The sequence below is a fragment of the Perognathus longimembris genome, chromosome 4, assembly GCF_023159225.1.
Source record: "Perognathus longimembris pacificus isolate PPM17 chromosome 4, ASM2315922v1, whole genome shotgun sequence".
Lineage (NCBI taxonomy): Eukaryota > Metazoa > Chordata > Mammalia > Rodentia > Heteromyidae > Perognathus > Perognathus longimembris.
The window spans coordinates 33,535,678-33,554,870 of NC_063164.1; the positions used below are offsets into that span (position 1 = coordinate 33,535,678).

General features: G+C 37.1%; 1 protein-coding gene across 1 annotated transcript in view; it reads left to right on the forward strand.

The window, feature by feature from the left end:
* Positions 1–19,193, forward strand: part of Dnah7 (dynein axonemal heavy chain 7) — a 206,357-nt gene that overhangs the window by 185,520 nt on the left and 1,644 nt on the right. Inside the window, exons 61-64 of the mRNA XM_048344207.1 lie at positions 4,748–4,978; positions 7,230–7,382; positions 8,693–8,870; positions 12,513–12,616. Coding sequence (XP_048200164.1) covers positions 4,748–4,978; positions 7,230–7,382; positions 8,693–8,870; positions 12,513–12,616 — 666 coding nt within the window. The remainder of the gene's footprint in view (positions 1–4,747; positions 4,979–7,229; positions 7,383–8,692; positions 8,871–12,512; positions 12,617–19,193) is intronic.

A 19,193-nucleotide genomic window follows, 5' to 3' on the forward strand; every position in this document is an offset into this window, starting at 1 on the left:
GTTGAAAATAGAGTTTCAAACAGTACTGCCAAAACAAATTCCAAAAATATACTTGGGTAGCAGTTTGAAAACAGAATAAATCTAGAATTTTACTTATTTTAGATTATGGCCTCTTACTAATTCAGCCGCAATTATTTTAATGATTTATCTTTTAAAAATATTTCAGAGCATTTTACCTCATTTATAGAGAAACAGTTCCTTTCAACTAATATCATGTCAGATTTTCATGGTGTGTGACACCCACGAGTGCAGCAGTTAAGTGTAAGGGATCTGGGTGCTGGTGGCTCACACCTATGATCTCAGCTACTAAAAAGATGAGATCTGAGTTCACAGTTCAAAGCCAGTTCAGGAAGGCAAGTCCAATTAACCAGCAAAAACAAACAAACAAACAGAAGTAGAGGTATAGCTCAAGTGGTAGAGCATCAGCAAAAAAAGCCATGCCAAAAAAAAAAAAAAAGCATAAGCGCCTGAGTTCAAGCCCAAGTACCAACAAAGAAAAAATATACAAATAAATTTAAATTTAAAAGGTTAGAAGAAAGATTCATCTGATTGTTGGTAGGCCCAGGAAGGTAAGAGAGTAATTTAGTTTAAGTGTTGTAGGTGTAAATCTGTACATCTGAATGAACACCTGCCAATCTTGATTGTCAATGAAGAGAGCTCTCATGTTATTCTTCCTTCAGAAGATTCACCCGTTTATTTTCATCGGTGAAAGCAAATTAATCCACCTGGCAGGAGTACTCTTGTATTAAATACACTTTTAATAAACTAAGGATAAATGTTCAGTCAAGAGAATTATCTAACTAAATTCTGATATCTTTTTTGTGGGCACTCAGAGTGAAATAATAATGACCGATTTTTTTATATAATGCTTACTATTCACTGTTCTAAGTTTATATAACAATGTAATACTTAGATTAGGTGGGGAATATTATCATTACCATTTTACAGCTAGAAAATTGAGACACAAAAAGATGAAATACGTAGCCAAAGTCAGCTGATAACATTTGAAGACAGACTCGAGGTTAAACAGTAGTTTGGCTTCAGGGCCTATGCTATGTATTGCTGTCCTATGCTTTCTACCTACATTCACAAAATGAGATAAGACAAAAAAGGCAGACCAAGATGCTGAAAAAGCTGAAATTAAGAGGATGCTGTGGGGTGCCATTATTGATGATAGAGTTTGTGAAACTCATATTTCTTTTTTATTTTATTTCTATTGTAAAGGTGATGTACAGAGGGGTTACAGTTACATATGTAAGGCAGTATATTTCATGTCAAATTTGTTACCTCCTCCCTCATTTTCCTCCCACCTTTTCTCCTCCCCAATTTCCCCTCCCACCACACACACCCAAGTTGTACAACTGATTTACAGCATATTGTCTTGTGAGTATTGTTGCATTGGTTCACTTTTTACTATTTGTCTCACCATTTTGATGTTCCCCTTTCCTTCCCTAGTTCAGATGAATATATATATATAGTACCCATGGTACCAAAATCAAATACAGTGATAACGGGTAAAACCATGGGGAAGGAAAACAAAATTAAAAAGGCATAATTTCACAACAACAATGATAAACAACTTCTTTCCATAACTTGTCATTTATTTCACTTAGCATCATCTTATGTGATCATATGTATGCAGCTATTGAACTATTGTGATCATCTGTTAGGACTGTCCTAGACTAATTATTGCCAGTGAGGGAAACCATAGAGTCTATGTTTCTTTGGGTCTGACTCACTTCACTTAGCATGATTTTTTTACCAATGTGGCAATGTCATTCTTTCTGACAGAAGCATAGAATTCCATTGTGTATATATACCACAATTTCTTGATCCAGTCATCTACTGAGGGGCAGCTGGGTTGGTTCCATATTTTAGCTATGGTAAATAGTTCTGCAATGACCATGGTTGTGCTGGTAGCTATAGTATGGTCTTTCTTGTGACCCTTTGGGTAAATGCCCAAAAGTGGGGGTCCTGGTTAATAGGGGAGGTCCATGTTTAGCCTTTAGAGGAACCTCCATACTGCTTTCCAGAGTGGTTGAACAAGTTTACACTCCCACCAACAGTGTAGTAAGGTTCCTTTTTGGCCACATCCCCTCTAGCATCTGTTGTTAGTTTTCTTGATAATGGCCATTCTTATTGGGTGAAGTGGAACCTCAATGTTGTTTTGATTTGCGTTTCTATTAAGGCCAATGATGTTGAGCACTTCTTTATGTGTCTCTTGGCCATTCTCATTTCCTCTTCAGAGAAGTCTCTTTTTAAGTCTTCAGCCCACCTATTAAGGGAGCAGTTTTTTCTTTGAGGATTTGTTTTGGGGGAATTTGATTTTTGAGTTCTAAGTATATTTTAGATACAAAGCCCATGTGTGCTATATGGCCAGTGAAGCTCCCAGGCTTTCTTTGTATTGATCATTCTATTTATCTTCCAAGCTATGTCCTTTTCCATGCAGAAGTTCTGCAGTGAAACTTGTATTTCTAACCTACTCTATAATGACATTTTCTAATAAGACAAAAGGAACAAATACTGTTGGTTTTGCACATCGATGACATTGAAGCTTGTTATTCTTGCAGTGGGGCATAAAAGCATCTAAACAAACATAAATAAGTAAAATTTAAGAACATTAGGTGCATACAGAACACAATGGTCTGACAATAGGACATTTACAGTGTCTTTTGGCTTTATTTAAACGTGATGGTGTGTGTCCCATTACAGAACACATAAAATAGTGAGCTCATTCCAACAGAAAATAAGCCCAAACCAAACAAATAAGTTTAATACACAAGGGGTATCTTCTCATTATGTGATGAACCAACCTATTATGAAATCTTCAAACCCAGCCTGACATATACGAGTGTAGAAATGGTTAAAGTACCCAGAGTCACAGAGAACTACAGACTTGGGAAAGCAAGTTAATAATGCTAATACTTTTGCACTAGCAAATTTAACTGAAACTTCTGAGAAAAAAAGACAGGTATCAGCATTAGAATGAAATTTTTTGCAGAGATATTTTGCTTATGTTTAACTATCATATTCTATTTTGAATAGGTAGATTGTTTCAATGTAACTTATTATAGAGGTTTTCTTAAAAGGTTAACTCTGTGATGTCTCCTTAAGAATGAATTCCCATTACCTTATTTAATTAATGAACAATAACCCTTAGATGATTTCAAGTGGCAATTGAATTCCTTTAGGTGATACCTAAGAAAAGTAGAATAAAAAGTGGAGATGACTGAAAGAAGCAATTACAAATAAGTAGAATCCAGTTGCTCTTCTCTTAGTCCTTAATATCATCTGGATATCACTTTCATAAGCTAGCCATCACAATTATGTGATTATGATGTGTGAGAAGTATCTGTATTATTATAGTATTTTTCTTACCTATGTGGTGGGGTTATATAGGCCTGGAGGGTTTTGTGGGTTTTTGTTTTTTTGGTTGTTATTGTTATTTGGGAAGGTGCACAGTTATTTCTAGAAAAAAATTGTTTTAATATAGTCCCTTATATCACATCAAATACAGATGTAAATCAGCATATGACTTTTTAAATGCTGTGGAAATAGATACTCGATCAATTTTTTTTCCTTTATTGTCAAAGTGAAGAACAGAGGGGTTACAGTTTCATATGTAAGACAGTGAGTACATTTTTTGTTCAGCTTGTTACCTCCTCCCTCATTTTCCCCCCACCTCCCCTTTCCCCTTTCTCTCTTCCCCCAAGTTGTACAGTTGGTTTACACCTCAAATATTTTTTCTCTATTATTTATTTATTTAGCTGTAAAACAAATACCTTAGAATAATAATGAAAGATTATTTTATGGGCATATCTCATTTTTACTAACATATTAAAACTCTGTAACATTTAATTATTTTATTGTACAATTTTATAGGATCTTATAGTGGTATATGGTAGGCAGGTTGAAGCTTAAGGAAAAACAACAGTTAATATTTATGGAGTAGATTTATAAAATTTAGTATTTATAATATCACAAGCAGAAAACATAAAATCTGACTGAAAACTGAACACAATTTTCCTTTGGGTTGGAAACTGTCAGATATATTTATTTTATTCTAGTAGTGCTTGTTTTCTCTATACCCAGAGACACATACATGCATATATTTGTGCTAAGATTTAAAGAGCCTTTCTAAAAAATATAGATTCATTTGCACAGTGCCATTATAAACATAAAAAACAAAAATTGAATTGCAATTCTTCTTTGCTTCCAACGTGAATCACTAAAGTCTGTCTTTTCTCCATAAGTCTTCCAATTTCTTAGAAGAGACAAATTTGTTTTCCTTGACCTACAACTTCAAGGAGAAAACAATATCTCTATTTTTGGCAACCAGCCTGCACCACAGTTATTAGCAAATATATGTTGTAGCAAGCTTACTCAGTGCATGATCATATTTCCTCCTGTGGGTTTTAAATCAAATCATCTGTTGGTTAACTCTGCCACTGTGAATGCTTTTCCCTACCTGCAATGTCAAATCCATACCCTCTACCCCAAACCAATAGTTTATTTCCTTTCTCAACACCCTCTTTTGCCTCTGGAAATGTGATACACTCTTCTTCCTCTCCTTTTCACAAACGTTTTCTCCAAAATGTTTATCCTCTTCTTATGTGGAGAAGGATCATAGATAATGTAGCCAAACAGTGTACTTTCTTATAAATATTTATCTCAGAGGATTTTTTTTCCTTTTTAGCTATTCTTAGACCTTTATGAAAAGCTCTGAGTTATAGTTTCCATTTTTCAGTCCCGATCATCAGGAGCTGGTGCAAAGTCATCCGATGAAGTAGTAAATGAGGTCGCCAGTGACATCTTGGGCAAACTTCCAAACAACTTCGATGTTGAGGCTGCAATGAGGAGATACCCAACAACTTACACCCAGAGCATGAACACTGTGTTGGTCCAGGAGATGGGTCGATTCAACAAATTGCTGAAGACCATAAGAGACTCATGTATTAATATCCAAAAAGCAATCAAGGTAGGGTGAACTACACAAAACAATCCTGGAATCGTAGTCATTGATGTAACAAACATTTATTAGGCAAAGATGCTGTTAAAACACTGTTCTTTGTTCTAAGGGTAGGAAAAAAGAAAAGCCTCTCTACTCATTAGGAGTTATAGAAATCTGTGGATAAAAAAATTAATAAACAGTTAAATGTTTGTACTGACTAGCAGTACTCTGTTAGGATGTATCCTAAGAAGACAAAATGAAAGATAAGTACCTGTGTGCTCATAAGCTCATGCTCTTGTGAGAAGAGCAAGAAGCTAATACACACATCATTTTGGTAAGTGATAAATGCCATGGGAAAAAGAAAACCAGATAAGGGGATAGAAAATGATGGGTGGGAACCTCTTTCAGTCACCCTAGGTCCAGCCCCTCTGAGCAACTGACCTTTGGATAGAGGCCTCACTAAAGTTAAAGGAAATGCCATGGGACTGCAGAGGTAAGAGCATTTCAGGCAGAGGCCTTGACAAGAAAGTTGCTGCCATGGTGTCATCTGGGAGGATTACAAGGAAGGCTGGTGTGGCTAGAGCAAAGCAAGTGGCTAGAGCAAGGCAAGGGGATGGTAAGATCAGACCATGGTGGCATAGTCAACTTTAGGCTCCTGAATTTTATTTTAAAATATAAAAGTAAAGAGAAGGCTTCAGATGGTTTAAAGCAATGAAGTGAAATAGTTCTGTTGCACATTTTCTTTTAAAATATACTCTGATCACTGCAGAAAGATTGTAGGGGCGCAGGGGGATTGCAGACAGGTGAATCAGCCCAGTGTGCTGCTCTCGTAGCAGCTTTGGAGTGGAGAGTAGCAGTTGCCTTTGCATTGTGATTGACCCAACGAGTCTACTAGGGTGACGGAAAACCAGTGTGGAGAGGAGCAAGACAGGAGTCAAGGAAGACTTCTAATTGTTTGACCTAAGCAAGTAGAAGCCTTTGGGGAAAGGGAAGGTTTCAGAAAGAAAACCAAGAATTTATTTTGATCAGCTTAATTTGGAATGTCTCACAGATGCAGCAAATTGGATTGCTCTTAAATACATGCTTGGAAGTCAGGGTTGGAGATAAATTTAACTCTGTTAACATGTTGATTAAATGTTGAAATAAAAACTTCAAATTGTCTCAAATATTTTGGTAGTACTGAGGAGCAGAAGTTACTTGAAGCATCATTTCTCCCCCCAAAACATTCAACTCATATGAACTACTTATTGTTTCCTGTATCAGAGGAGCCTTTCATCATTCTCTGAATATGTCCCCAGTATGGGGGGAAAATTCCAGTTTGAAAAACCTAACTTGAAATGATCTTCATGATGATCCTTAAGTCAATTTATAAGTCTCTTGTCTCTCTTCAGTATTTCAATGACCCAATTAATGAGCCTAGGATACCTCATCCCAGATTCTTTGGTAGAATATATTTTTTAAGAATTATGACCAAGAAAACAGCAATTCCCAGGATTCTTTTTAAAACAGGACAAAAACCTATTTTGTACACGTCAAAATGACAAATTTAACAAAGGACGATATTGAACCTGTTTTCTTTAAAAAAAAGTAAGCTCTAAATTTTCTTAGTAGAAATTTAAAAGAGATTATAAACAAATGGGAATATCTTGATTTTAGATTTCCAAAAAATTCAGTATCATACAAATGTCAATTAAACACATGCAGATATAAGAAGATTCTATTTTTGTTTACATGGTACTATAATAGTGTTTCCATAATAGTCAAGTAAATTCAGTCAAACTTACATTGATTCAATAGCTAATAAGTAGTCAAGGCCTAATGAAGATCAGCTGGCCTTTTTATTTCTAAACAGTACAAGAAATGTATCCAGTGCCTAATGTATGAAACTGTAACCTCTCTGTAATTCAGTTTGATAATAAAAAATGTATATAAAAGAAAAATTTAGCAGTGATACTTACAAGACAATATGTTATCAACTAACTGTACAACTTGGGTAGGTTGGGGAGTTGGGGAGAAAAATGAGGGAGGAGGTGGTAAGTTTGTCAAGGAATGTACTCAATGCCTTAGGTATATAAATGTAATCCCTCTGTACATCACCTTGACAATAAAATTAAATTAGAAAAAAAAAGAAAAGTTCAAGAACTCTATGCCATACTTCCAGACAAAAGCAAACATCCTCACTTTCTGAAGACAGTGAGAGGATAATTGTGAGGAAGGCATTGAAAGGAGGCTGTTCCTAATCCATTCCTTCATCTTAACCAGGTTAAATATGTTTCAGGGGCTTGTGGTGATGTCTTCAGAGCTTGAAGAAGTGGTGAGCAGCATTCTGAATGTCAAGATTCCAGGAATGTGGATGGGTAAATCCTACCCAAGTCTTAAACCACTTGGCAGCTACGTGAATGACTTCCTCGCAAGACTAAAATTCTTGCAGGTGAATTCATGCAAATGACATGTATTAACCTATATTATCAAGTTTCTTCTGGTTTCATTTGCCCCATTAGAATACTATAGCAAGAAGAATTGCTCTCAAGTTACCCTGCACACCCCAGATACAAATAACCACTAATGAATACTATGCTATATAGTATGTAATTGTCACACTGAACTGCCCAGGTAGTGGTATTGCAAGTGGAAATATTGCCTAAAACCTCAAGGTAGATGAAGTTAGGTAGTCATCATCTAGCATGCTGATTATCCCAATAATATGTAGCATTGAAGTCAATCCCGATTGCTGATCTTTATAGGGAGCCAGAGAAGATAGTAGTGATTAGTACTCTTCTAGGTCTTGAAGTCATTGGATAGATGGTTCAGCCCAAGACAGCAGTACCTTCAAGTGTCTAACGGCCTTCAAAATGAGAATGGGCAGAAGTCTGCCCCCTTATTCTGTCTCAATTCTGATGGTCCACTATATTCTTATTAACAAATATATTCATTAGAAATATCAGTAGATTTTCTAGAGACCATACACAAGGCATTGAAAACTGAGCACATTTCTGCAAAGATAAAATACATAGCTCATTTCTCATATCAATCCTGGTAATATCAGTTTCCCTACCTTGGGTTCTTATAGAGACAAGAATTTCATAATAATTTCTCCAGACTGGCTTCTGTGATTTGCTACTCAGTTAAAGTTGTTATTCAAATGCTCACCTTTAGAATCTATTCCAAGAATAAAGAATTAAGGCATTTCAATATTTCTAAAGACCTTAGGCTCACACTACCCTTCTTGTTTCGGGAGTTTTTGTACAATATGTTTCCATAAGTTTGATTTCATTGTATTTTGGTGAAGTAGGAGGAAAATTTCCTTAAGGAATATTCTACTGGATACTAATGACTAATTAGAACAAAGTGAAGAAAACTTTGCCCTATGACCAGACTTTATGGGCTAGGGGACTCATATTCTACTATAGAACAAACTTTGTACCACACATATGCACTATAGTATGCCAACTTTCTGAAGGAATGATTGGTATGAAACATTTACATCTACATTTGTACACTCTGTAGTTCCCAAGATGGTGTGATGGACCTGAAGTCAGAGCAAGCACTTGTGATGCTATTTGTTTTTGGGTTTTGTTACTTTTTTTAATTTAAGGGTATGCCTTGTTATTCCTCATTTACTAGCTCATTTTCTGGGTTACCTAAAGGATCACAGGAGTATTTGAGGACACATTTTGTGAAGCAATGTTGAATTTTAAAAATAAACTATTATTCATACACTTGTATTTTGATCCACCACAGCAATGGTATGAAACCGGCCCTCCTGCAGTCTTCTGGCTCTCTGGCTTCTTCTTCACACAAGCCTTCTTGACTGGTGCCCAGCAGAATTACGCCAGGAAACACACAATTCCCATCGATCTTCTTGGCTTTGATTATGAAGTAATGGAAGACAAAGAGTACAAGACTGCCCCTGACGATGGTAAGTGTGGTGGTAAAGTGTCGTCATGACAGATTGTGTGGGCTCATGGACACTGAGCATTCACATTTTCACTTGCCTTCCTCAGCTGTTGAAGAGTAAGTAGGTAGTGACATTGTCTACAGTTCATCTTCAAGTGGTTGAGAAAAATTATAAGGAAGGGGAATACACATAAAGAAAATGGGGAGAAAATAACAGGAGAACATGTATAAATGGTATATATTTCCTGTATATTTCCAAATTATTTAAGTTAGAAATTATTTTAATAAGAACAAAATAATCATCAAATTAATATTAAATTGGATAATTACCCATAATCTTATGCTGGCATTAAGGAATCAAAATGGTTGAGCAGTGAAAAAAATAGAAATTTTCCTTAATCCTCAAAGAGTACAAATTACAGACCCTTACCATTTGTATTCTCTCTGATTACATAAATCATTCTGAAACTCATAACTAATATGTACATTTTATTGGTAGGCTGATTGTAAGGAATCTATTTTCTTTTTTTTTTTTTTGGCCAGTCCTGGGCCTTGGACTCAGGGCCTGAGCACTGTCCCTGGCTTCTTCCCGCTCAAGGCTAGCACTCTGCCACTTGAGCCACAGCGCCGCTTCTGGCCGTTTTCTGTATATGTGGTGCTGGGGAATCGAACCTAGGGCCTCGTGTATCCGAGGCAGGCACTCTTGCCACTAGGCTATATCCCCAGCCCCAGAATCTATTTTCTTAATTGATTGACTATCTAATACTTTGTAACTACTCTTATGTTTTATTTCAAATTCAGCAGATAGAACCACTGTTTTAAACAAGCATTATTTTAAAAATATTGTAGATTCCTAAATTTTACCCAGACAATGCTGACTTTAAATGAATGACATCAACCTAATATAATTCTTCATGTATACTGCTTTAATGTGTCAAAGACAAGTTCAATTCCTTAAGCATCACTGAATGATAGAGTGACTTGCTCACTCAGGCACTGGAGATATCAAAAGGGAACAACTTAGAAACTTTCCCTCAATTAATTTGTATCTAACCTGTTATGAAGTACTAACAAGTAGACAAGTAAATAACAATAGTATCTGATAATTATATTACTCTGATATGTGGCTTTATTTTAAATGGTCACATATTATAAAATGTAACAACTCATTTAAAATTAGCAGGCGGATCAGGGTGACAGGCTTGAAAGCACCAAGCCCTATTAGAGTCTAAAGCCCCTAGAAATGGGTTTTCATACAATTAAAAGGAAACATTCTACATAATGAAGAGACAGCCTACAGAATGGAAGATAATCTTTGCCAGCTATTTTTCTGACAGAGAATTAATATCCAGATTATATAAAGTAGTCAAAAAATGAAACATCAGAAGAATAAATAATATAGTCAATAAGTAGGCAAATGAACTCAGGAGATAATTCAAAAGAAACAGCAGTACTGGAAACAATTAAATGAAACAAGTGCTCAACATTATTGACCTTTAGAGAAATATAAAACAAAACAACACTGAGGTATTATCTTGCTGCAGTTAGAATATCAAAGAAAAGAAACTACAATAAATACTGGCAAAGATGCATGGCAAAGAAACTCACAGTGTCTGTAGAGCTGTACATTTGAATAGCTATGGAAATTAGTTTATCAGAAACCATATTCCCAAAACAGTCTAAATAATCATACAATAAGGTTGCTACACATTTCTGCTTATTGTGACATTATTCACAATAACTAAGTTATGGGATTAGTCTAGATATCCATAAGTGGGTTAAAGAAAAATAAACCTTAATGTTTTGGGAAGTAGGGGATGAAGGAGAGTGATGGAAGGTATACTTGGTGCATATATGGACATGTCAAAATGAATTCTCCATGCACAAATAATTGATGCTATTAATGTGGGGAAAATCAAAGAAAACATGCTGTGTACGTGTACGTATGTGGTATGGGCTTGTGTGCGTATGTAGTATCAACCACAAAGAAAAATTAAATCATGCCACTTGCAGGAAGTGGATGAAACTGTAGACTGTTTTGTTTAGTAAAACAAGACAGCCTCAGAAAGACAAGTATTGCATGTATTCTCCCATTTGTTGGCTCTCAGGGGGAAAACAGCAAAGAAACAGGGAGACTATTAGAGAAAGGGAAAGGATCATGGGATGGTGGGTGGATAGGATCAAAGTATGAGGTGTGCATGAATGAAAGTTCACAAAGAAACCCATTAATTACTGTGCACAATTTTTTTAAAATTCAGTCCAGTAGTTTGCTAGCCACAAGGAGCTAGTGACTGCCATATTGGATGATACAGGTATAGAAGATTTTTATCATTTCAAAAAGCCAGATAGACAGCACTGCTTCAATAGATGTTTTTCAACTACACTAATTGATTTTATTTATGCTCCAAAAGGGACACAAAGTAGCCATGATTATTTCATATGTGTTCAGGTTGATCTCCAGAGGGTTGAACAAGGTTCTAAGGTTCAATGAAGTGCTCAAGGTCACACAGCAAATTAGGAAGCTAAACTATAATCTTTCTAAGCTCTGAATTCTTTCTCATAATATCTGTACAATAATAATTTTAAATATGTACGGGTATATACATGTATTCAGTCTCTGAAGCTTTAGGGACTGGAATAGAGAAGGTAACCTGCATCTCATTGGTTTCCTAATTTGTGCTCTTCAATTCATGTTTGACATCACATTCTAGGAAGAGTTTATGCATGGGTCTAAAGAGAGGTCTTGGCAATGAGAGTAGTTTCTAAAAGGGGAGGAGAAATTTAATTTTCATGACACTAGATATGTGCAGAGTAGTTTACTGGTTACACTCTTCCTAGCAAACTCTGGGTCCTTGTAATCACACTAACATCATGGTTGTGAGGAAATAGGGATGTTTTCAGACTTAATAGTGTCTGACAATATACAATCATGATCAATTAAAAATACAAATCTTTTCTTTTTTTTTTTTGGCCAGTCCTGGGCCTTGGACTCAGGGCCTAAGCACTGTCCCTGGCTTCTTCCCGCTCAAGGCTAGCACTCTGCCACTTGAGCCACAGCGCCACTTCTGGCCGTTTTCTTTATATGTGGTGTTGGGGAATCGAACCTAGGGCCTCGTGTATCCGAGGCAGGCACTCTTGCCACTAGGCTATATCCCCAGCCCAAAAATACAAATCTTAATGGGGCGCCAGTGGCTGACACCTAGCTACTCGGGAGACTGAGACCTGAGAACAGAGATTTGAAGCCATCCCAGGCAGGAATTTCATGAGAAGCTTATCTCCAGAAAACCAGAAGCGGAGTCATGTCTCAAAGTGGTAGAGTGGTAGCCTTCAATACAAAAGCTCAGTGACAGCACCCAATCCCTACAACTGACAAAAGAACTAAAATAATGTCAACATGTACAAGAACTTCTCATAGACTAGTTTCAAACTCCTTTCTGGTTTTGTCTCACACACCTAATTTTAAAGCTGTCTTACTTAACCAGGTAAAGTATAATTTTTGAAATATGGGTGCTAAAACAAAACACTTTGGATATGGCCTTCTTTTAGAAAAGCTATTGGCTACTAACCTAGTACTACTACGTGTATAATATTTACATTTAATAATTGCAGATCAATCAACATGTATATGAGTAGTATTCTATTAACTGCTGTCTCTTATGCTTAGGAGTTTATATTCATGGATTATTTCTCGATGGGGCTTCCTGGAACAGGAAAACAAAGAAACTTGCAGAATCATACCCCAAAGTTCTTTATGACACAGTGCCTGTGGTTAGTATTTTCTAATGATACATGCTGTATGTGTGTATGTGTGTATGTGTATATATGAACATGCCACCCATGCAGTCAAGTTTTGTTATCCATGGTAATTGTATTCTGTAAAGCTGCTACCAACAGTGAATTAGTGAATTGTGACATTAACTGCCAGAGAAAATAACAGCTTGAGTTTTAGTAGTCTCAATGACTTTTGTCAGTTGATTGATGCATAACATTGTTTTGTTTTTTTAATATATTAATTCATGAAAAAGATTGCACAGCAGCTCACACTTGAGAATCATTTGAAACAAGAAATTCACCAACAAAAATGACAAACAAAAAATGTGAACAATTTAGCACTACATCAACTCTGAAGATGATTCTCATTTACACTTACAATAGCTGAAAAGTTATATCCATGAGCTTTAGACACAGAGGTTGCTTTATGCAAGTCTTTCAAAAGCCACAGAGCACTGCCAGCGCTGATTTGACAATTAGGAACTCACTTTGGTGAGTAGAGGAACTTGAAAACAGAACAGTGAGTAGCAACTGCTTATACTTAAGCCTGTGTGAATGACTATATCATGAGAAGGGGGCTTTTCACACAATTTAAAGGGCAGGTCTAGGATGCTATGAAAAAAATACAAACTGAGATTTGCATGAACTATGGGTTTGTAGGAACAGCTTGTAGACAGGCAAAAAGTGCCCAGAACAGCTGGGGTAAGTTTGGGATATATACCAAGGCTCACAGTGAAAAATCACAAGGTAAAAATAAATGGTTTTAATTTCAGGAGTTGTTTGGGGTTAAGATATTTTCTTTCACAAGTAAACTCATATTAAGTAACTTGGAGGGAATGAAAGTTTATTTACAAACCCACAATGGCTCTTCTAAATACAGAAATGAGCTAAGGAGAAATAAAAATTCTTGTTAGAAAAATTCATTTTTTGGTTCAAATGAAGTATGTCCAGGTTGAGAGTGTTTGGAGGTGTATCTGGGCATCTAAAACTCCCTTGTGGCTCCCTGCATATCAATCTGGATTCCAAAATTATATGAGAGGATTTACAGAAACGGTCATTATCATTTTAACCTACTTTTTCTTCTTAACAATACCAGGGTTTGACTGAGAGTCTCACACATATTAGATACTCTACCACTTGAGCCATACCCCCAGACCTATTAGTTTCTTTAGGTGATTTGTTTTAACCTGAGCAGCCTAAAAGGGCTCAGAACAATGTTGTTGTCGTCATACAGCTTGAAGGATTACTTGTTATTCCCACTAAAAATACCTTTGCCAACTGTTCATCTGACAGAGGTGAATCTCCAGAACTCAAAATCATAGCAAAAGAACAAGTAATCCAATTTCTCAAAAGAAATCCAAATGATAAATATGTGGGGAAAAATGTTCCATATCATCAGCCATCTGGGAAATACATATCAAAACCACAATAGGTTCCTATCTTACCTCAGTTAGAAAGCTGTTAGAAAAAAAAATAAACAAATGATGAGGATGTGGGGAAAGGGAACCCTTATACACTTTTGGTAGTAATGTCATTAGCTGTAGTCTTTGGGAAAAAAATATGGAGGTTCCTCCAAAAGCTAAAAATAGAAATATGATATGAGCTAGCAAACCCATTCTTGGGTAAAATATTCAAAGGAAATGAAGTGGGGCTGGGAATATGGCCCAGTGGTAGAGTGCTTGCCTTGTATTCATGAAGCCCTGGGTTCAATTCCCTAGCACCACATATACAAAAAAAGCCAGAAGTGGCACTGTGGCTCAAGTGGCAGAATTCTAGCCTTGAGCAAAAGAAGCCAGGGGCGGTGCCCAGACCCTGAGTCTAAGCCTCAGGACAGGCAAAAAGAAAAAAAAAAAAAAAAAGGAAATGAAGTCTGTGCACAAAAGAAGCACCTGTCTGTCAAGGATATGGTGGCTCTGTTGATAATAGCTACTTGTTCTGTTTTTAAAAGTCTGTTTTGTCAGATATATGTATAGCCAGTTGAGCTTGTCTTTAAAATCCATTTGCTTAGAATATCATTTCCCATCTTTTCACTTTTAGTTTGTGTACATTCTTAATGGTGAGCTGAGTTGCTGGTAAGCAACTTTTTTTTTTTTGAGAATTAAGACCATCTGCATTCCAATTTGTACTTGTTATTTACTGATTTTCCCCTAGTTTTAAATATAATGTAGTTCTTTATCTCTTTTCCATCTTTGTGGTTTGATGGCCTACTGTATTGTTTTGTTTTTGTCTTTCTCATTTGTGTGCATGTTCTTTTAGTGATTTATACTTTTCCCTGCTATTATGATCGTAGTCATCTTTCTTCCACTTTTTTTTCCCACATTAAAATAGTAAGGTTATATTTCATTGCTATTGCATAGATAAACTTACATCACAATTACCAACAATGAGGTCATTATAAAATTTTAACAATCTTCAGTATAATTAAAATATGGGACTGTTCAGAAAGCAATGTTTTTTGGGAATATCTAGAAAAATAAAGACATTTCAGTAATTTTCCTGGAGGAAACCCCTTATTTGGTGCTCTGTTTTTCTTTCAATTAAGATATTGGCTACAGGGCCGAGAATATGGCTTAGTGGTAGAGAGCTTGCCTGAAAGGATATGTCCCGGCCATCCCAGGGGCTTTCTTCCACTTTTGAGTATCACATTCCCTTAGCTATCTTTTGCAAAACATTTGCTAAATTTTAAGTTCATATCTCCTTATGATCATGAGTTCCCTTAGTTTTTCTTGGAAGGTCTTTATTTCTCCTGCTATCCTGAAGGATAATCTTGCTGGGTATTATAATCTTGCTTAGGAGTTTTATGGTTTGGGATTTTTTTTCATGACTTAAAATATATCATTCCACACTATTCTGGCCTGTAAGTTTCCTGCAGAGAAATCTGCTGTTAATCTAATTGGGTTGCTCTTAAATCTCTTCAAGATTTTAAAGCAGATGTGCTACTATCGAGCCATGCTTTCAGCCCTTTCTTCCACAGGTTATGTTTGAGGTAGAGTCTCACTTGCTTCCTTCTTGGGCATACATAAGGACCACACAAGCTTTCTATTTTTCACTTCCTCCTATAGGTTGACAGGTGTGTGCCACAGTACCCAGCTTCCACATCAATGGAATCATGCAGTCGTTTCTGCTTGGGGCAGCCTGGAACTGCAATCCTCCCAAACTCAGTCTCCAATGTAACTAGAATTACAAGCAGAAGCCACCACACCCCCTAGTTGGGCAGGAGTCTCACAACTGTTTGCTTGGGCTAGCCTTAAACCAAGAATCTCCAGACGTTAGTTCCCAAGTTACTAACATTACAGACATGAGCACACAGCACCTGACCACTTCCTGTATTTTCACAGTTTGACAATTATATCTCACTTTGAAGATCTTTTCTGGTGTTGCCAGTTTGGGAGTTTCTAAGCCTCCTGTACCTGAATGCTTATGTTATTTTCTGCTATTATTTCATTGAATAGGTTTTCTATACCCTTAGCCTTTATTTCTGCCCTTTTGTATATGCTGATGATGCAAGTGTTGATCTTTTAATCTTAGCCTTTTAATCTTTTAATCTTTAGTCTTGAGAGAGGATCTTATATGGCCTCTTTTTATTAGGTTTTTTTCTTTTTTTTTTTTTTTTTTGGTGTGTGTGTGCTGGTGGTAGGGCTTGAACTCAGGGCCTAGGTGCTGTCCCTGAGCTTTTTTTTTGCTCAAAACTAGTTCTCTACCACTTCCATAGTTCCACTTCCATTTTTGGCAGTTAATTGGAGAGAAGAGTCACCTGGACTTTTGTGCCCAGGCTGGCTTCAAACTATGATCCTTAGAGCTCAGTCTCCTTATTAGCTAATATTGTAGTTGTGAGCCAACAGCACCCAGCTTACTTTTATTTTTGAGTGATTGTAATGTTGCAAAAGACCAGTAGTCTTTCTTCACCTGATCTAGTTTGTTGTTGAGTCAGTTGAATTTATCTGAACCAATTTATTATCTGAACCCATACTTCTAATTGTTTCTTTTTCAAGCTCTCTTTTTGCTAAACTTTTATTCATATCCTACTCGTCTTCCTAATTTCATTTAATTATCTGTATTTCTTGGATCTCATTGAATTTTTTAAAAATATGATTCTTTTGAATTAACATTTTACAGTACTGGGATTTGAACTCAGGACCTTATGATTGCTAGGTAGGTACTCTTCCAATTAAGCCATGTCTCTAATCCATATTGCTTTAGTATTTTTCAGGTAGGGTCTCACATTTTTGCTTGGGGCTGGTCTCAGATCATAATCTACCTACCCCCGACCCCATCCCCCACCAAACTGGGCATTATCAAGTCTGGCTCATTTTGTTGAGATGTGGGAAAAGGAGTCTCACTAATTTTTTGCCTGGTGTGAGCTCAAAGCATAAACCTCTTGATTGCTACCTCCCAAATAGCTGGGGTTGTGAGTGTGGTCCACCATACATAGATCCTTTGCTCTGTTAAATTTTTTATCAGGCATTTATTTCATCCACTTCAGGGTGTTGGGAATATGTTATTAGAATCATGAACTTTAGGACAAGTCATATTACCATTTTCATATTTTGTGCTTTTATATTGAGATTTATGCAGTTGGTTAAATAGATTATCTCCCACTTCTATGGACGGCTTTCTTCGAATTTCTCCTAAAAAGGTGTTTTGAATTATCTGCTTGTTATTTGTAACTGAGTTTTTTCTTAATAGCTGAATACATAGCGTAATTTTTCTGGAGCTTTTCTTGGCTGTGATGAGTTTAGACACATACTGAAATGGAGTCAGGCCACATACTGAAATGGAGTCAGGCAGGTGTGGTGTAGATAGTTGAGTGTGTAGCGTGCACACTGTCCCATCACTTTTCTACTGGGAAATGAGGGTTTCCTCAGGCACTGTTGACATTGGCTGCCCTATGAATGAGTTTCTGATCTTCTGAAGCATTGGTGCAGGTCACATGCTTCAGGGGAAGTTAAAGGCAGGAATCCTCCATTTGGATACCCTACCCAGGATTTGGACCTCTGAACTCTTGCCAAGCTGTGCATGCCTGGGGATGGGCAACAAAGCAAGAGGATTTTGTCTCTGAGTTTAGTTCTAGCACTCTCCAGGGACCAAGAGAGTATGGCCATGGCTGAAATTCTTCTCAACTGAGGAATGCAATAAGGCAGCACTGGGCAGTTTCTTTGGATCTGCTTAGGCTGTGTGCAGAGGAAGGCAGAGCTACAATCAAAGCTGTGTTGACATTGCTGAGTCTACTCTGGCACACCTTTGTGGATGGGAGAGCAGTGAAATGTCAGGACTCCTTTCTCCACCTTGCCAGCATCAGGGGGCTGGGAGGGAGCAACTTTCCAGTCCTCACACCATGCAAAGCCATGGAAGACTTGTCGCTCCTCTCTCATAAGGCAGACTCTCTGAACCCCAGTTCTGAGTGTGAAAACCAAATGAAAGGTATAGAGGAACCCCTTCTTTGAGTCCTTAGAAACATCAGGCTTTGACAAAGTAGTGAGCCTGGGGAGGGGAAAACCTAGGCGGAATAACAGGAGTCCAAAACAGCTGGGCCTAGGCAAAAGAAAGGAATGAGGAAGACCACTCAGGTTATGGAAAATTCTGGGAAGAGAAAGCTTAAAGCTTAGTCACACCTAGAACCAGGATTTTTATTGGTTTGATTGCCTTTTTTTACTGGAATTGTATCACTTTGATCACTTTGATTGCTGGGGTTTACTGGAATTGTTATCACTAACAGTAACTCTGCTTTCTTACTTTGCCTAACCTGCCAGACCACCTGTGTGTGGTAAATGTGATGACTGTCTTTAAAAGTCCAGCCCCAATGGGCCCCAGCACTGTTTGTTACCATCCCAATGATGGCAAGCAGATGCTGTGCACAGCTAAATAGACTCCTAGCTCGATTGACTGAGTGCTGGTGACTATTTTTGTGGTTTCAAGGCCCACCTGGGTATCTGGTATGCAACACTGAGAACAGCACCTTCCGCTTCTGTTGCCCACTGTCTCAGCAGCTTTGTCTGGGCTGGCAAGGCAGTGCAGTCCAAGGTCAGAAAACAGGATCCTTTGAGGGGCATCCACTGAGGGGATGAATGGATCAAGAAAATGTGGTATATATACACAATAGAATTCTATGCTTCCATCAGAAAAAAATGGCATCACCCCATTCTTACGGGAATGGAAAGACTGGGGAAAAAATTATATTAAGCAAACTAAGCTAGACCCAAAGAAACATAGGCTGCATGTTTTCCCTCATTTGTAATAACTAGACTATGTCCGTAAATCTACAAGTTAATCCAATGGCTTGTAAAAGACAAATAATTACACCTGGAGATGATTAATTAAACAGTACTGTAAGCATTTACACAGTGAGAGCAAAGGAGGATATTATTAGGAAAGGAGAGGATCACAATAGATTAATAGCTCTGTGGATATGACCATGCTTATCACAATGAGCTCCAAGAAATGGAAACAAGGTTTTTTATTGTACTGTTTGTAATTTTTTTCTCCCTTTGGTTTATTCCCTTTTGTAGCTGTTTTTGATTTCTGTACCCTTTGTCTTGTATGTAAGTTTATCTGATTTGGGGAAGGAAAGGGGAAA